At 42.9% G+C, this 2532-nt stretch overlaps 1 protein-coding gene across 1 annotated transcript; it reads left to right on the forward strand.

Moving 5' to 3' along the window:
- Nucleotides 1-355: 355 nt before the first annotated feature.
- LOC308280308 (zinc finger protein RFP-like) lies at nucleotides 356-1474 on the forward strand (the record flags this gene model as incomplete). Its single annotated transcript, XM_080720570.1, has 1 exon — nucleotides 356-1474. The coding sequence occupies one exon, from the start codon at nucleotides 356-358 to the stop codon at nucleotides 1472-1474; it is 1119 nt and encodes a 372-aa protein (XP_080576696.1).
- Nucleotides 1475-2532: the final 1058 nt, after the last annotated feature.

Genomic DNA, 2532 nt, shown 5'->3' on the forward strand with positions numbered 1-2532 from the left:
GAAGATATTCTGCTCTAGTCGAATGAGTGATATTCCTGCATATTAAAGTCACAAGATTTCCGATTAATCAAGTTTTAAGTATATTGCACGTCATATTTTCTGTGTTTCACACTTTCACGTTGATTGTCAGTGTGTAGAAATGGCCTCTGCCAGCAGTCTGCTGTCTGAAGATCACTTCCTGTGTTCTATCTGTACGGAGGTGTTCACTGATCCAGTCTCCACTCCATGTGGACACAACTACTGCAAAGCCTGCATCACACATTACTGGGACACCAGTGATGTGTGTAAGTGTCCACTGTGTGCCAAACTCTTCGACAAGAGGCTAGAAGTATCTGTCAATACCTTTATTTCTGAGATGGTCGATCAGTTCAGGAGTCACAAGTTGAAAGAAGAATTTGATGCAAAGACCGAGGGTGAGGTTCAGCAGATGATCCAGGAGAGACAAGAGAAGATTCACCAGATCCAACACTCAGTAGAGCTCAGCAGGAAAGATGCAGACAGAGAGAGAGCAGACAGTGTGCAGGTCTTCACTGCTTTGATCAGCTGTATTGAGAGAAGCCAGGCTGAGCTCATTGATGTGATTGAAGAGAAGCAGAAAGCAACAGAGAAACAGGCTGAAGGCTTTATTAAAGAGCTGCAAGAGGAAATCACTCTGTTGGAGAAGAGAAGCTCTGAGCTGAAGCAGCTCTCAAACACTGAAGACCACCTCCACCTCCTCCACAACATCTCATCCATCAACACCCCTCCACCCACCAAGGACTGGACAAAGGTCAATGTCCATCAGTCTCCACATGTGGGGACAGTGAGGACAGCTGTGGCTCAGCTGGAGAAGACACTCAGTCAAGAGATGAAGAATAAGCTGTGTGATGCTGAGCTGAGGAGGATCCAGCAATATGAGGTGGATGTGACTCTGGATCCTGATACAGCACCTCCCAACCTCATCCTGTCTGAGGATGGAAAACAAGTGAGTTGTGGAAACGTAGGACCGTTTATGGCATTATGGCACATAATGAAGAATTTGCCTGACAACACAAAGAGATTCTCTAGATATGACAATGTCTTAGGAAAACAAAGCTTCTCCTCGGGAAGGTTTTACTATGAGGTTCAGGTTACAGGGAACACTGAGTGGGATTTAGGAGTGGCCAGAGAGTCCATCAACAGGAAAGGTGTAATCACACTGAGTCCCAACAATGGTTTCTGGACTATAGGGTTGTGGAATGGAAATGAGTACTGGGCTGCTGCTGACCCTGATGTCCTCCTCCCTGTAAGAGAGGAGCTCCAGAAAGTGGGAGTGTTTGTGGATTATGAGGAGGGTCTGGTCTCCTTTTATGATGTGGAGGCCAGAGTTCATCTCTACTCTTTCACTGGCTGCTCCTTCACTGAGAAACTCTTTCCATTCTTCGGTCCATGTGTTAATGCTGGTGGTAGAAACTCTGCTCCTCTGATCATCTCTCCTGTCAATCACACAGATTAGACCAGGGGTTCCTAAACTTTGTCCAGATGGAACTTATCCCCTCTCTGACTTCAAGAAAATCATGAAGTTGTCTCCTTTAATACATTACTAAGAACCAAACAATTAAACAGACAAAAAACGGGGGGGAAAAGGAATATAAAGGTAAAGATAAAAAGAAAGAGAAGACAAAATAAATACACATTTAGTCTTGATACAGACATCATGGTTGGTACAGTGCATCAGACATCCTTTTAGCCAAACTAGTGAAAATAGCAGATTTACAAACTCACGCAGATCTGATATTTTCATTACTTCTTAAACAAGAAAAACAAAAAAAAGAAGAAGAAAAAGAAAGTGTTTACTCCCAGTAAGGTGGGAGACCCTAGGTGTCATTATTCAGTTAAAGGAGCGTTCAGTTTAAGTGATCAAACAAAAACAATGGTTGTCTTTAAATGCAAAAACAACAGCCTATTGATTCACAATTCAGGAGACATTTGCAAGCGTGAAACCGCCTCACACTTGCAAAGCAAAGTCATACACAGTCAAATGTGTCCTATTGTTTATCCTGGCACTGCTGTTGTTCATAAATGTGTTTAATTAGCATCTAAAAATGTGTGGAGATGACTAAGCCTAGTGTGTTCCTATTGCGGGAAAAGATAGCAGATCTACAAGTTTGTAGGGGTTGAGCCCTTCGCCCCCCCTGTGTTAATTTTGTCGACTACCTTTTTTTTTTCCACTGACGAAAACAAAATAAAAAACTAATAGCCTGGACTAAAACTATGACTAAAATGTTAGGGAGGGACTAGTGGAGAATTTATAATGTTAGGGAGGGACTAGTGGAGAAGAGATCCAGTAGAATGTTAGGGAGGGACTAGTGGAGAAGAGATCAGTAGAATGTTAGGGAGGGACTAGTGGAGAAGAGATCCAGTAGAATGTTAGGGAGGGACTAGTGGAGAAGAGATCCAGTAGAATGTTAGGGAGGGACTAGTGGAGAAGAGATCCAGTAGAATGTTAGGGAGGGACTAGTGGAGAAGAGATCCAGTAGAAATAAAAAGACAATTCATTTCATGTTTTGGTTG

Source organism: Nannobrachium achirus, assembly GCF_963921795.1.
Source record: "Nannobrachium achirus genome assembly, chromosome: 24".
Taxonomy (NCBI): Eukaryota; Metazoa; Chordata; class Actinopteri; order Myctophiformes; family Myctophidae; genus Nannobrachium; species Nannobrachium achirus.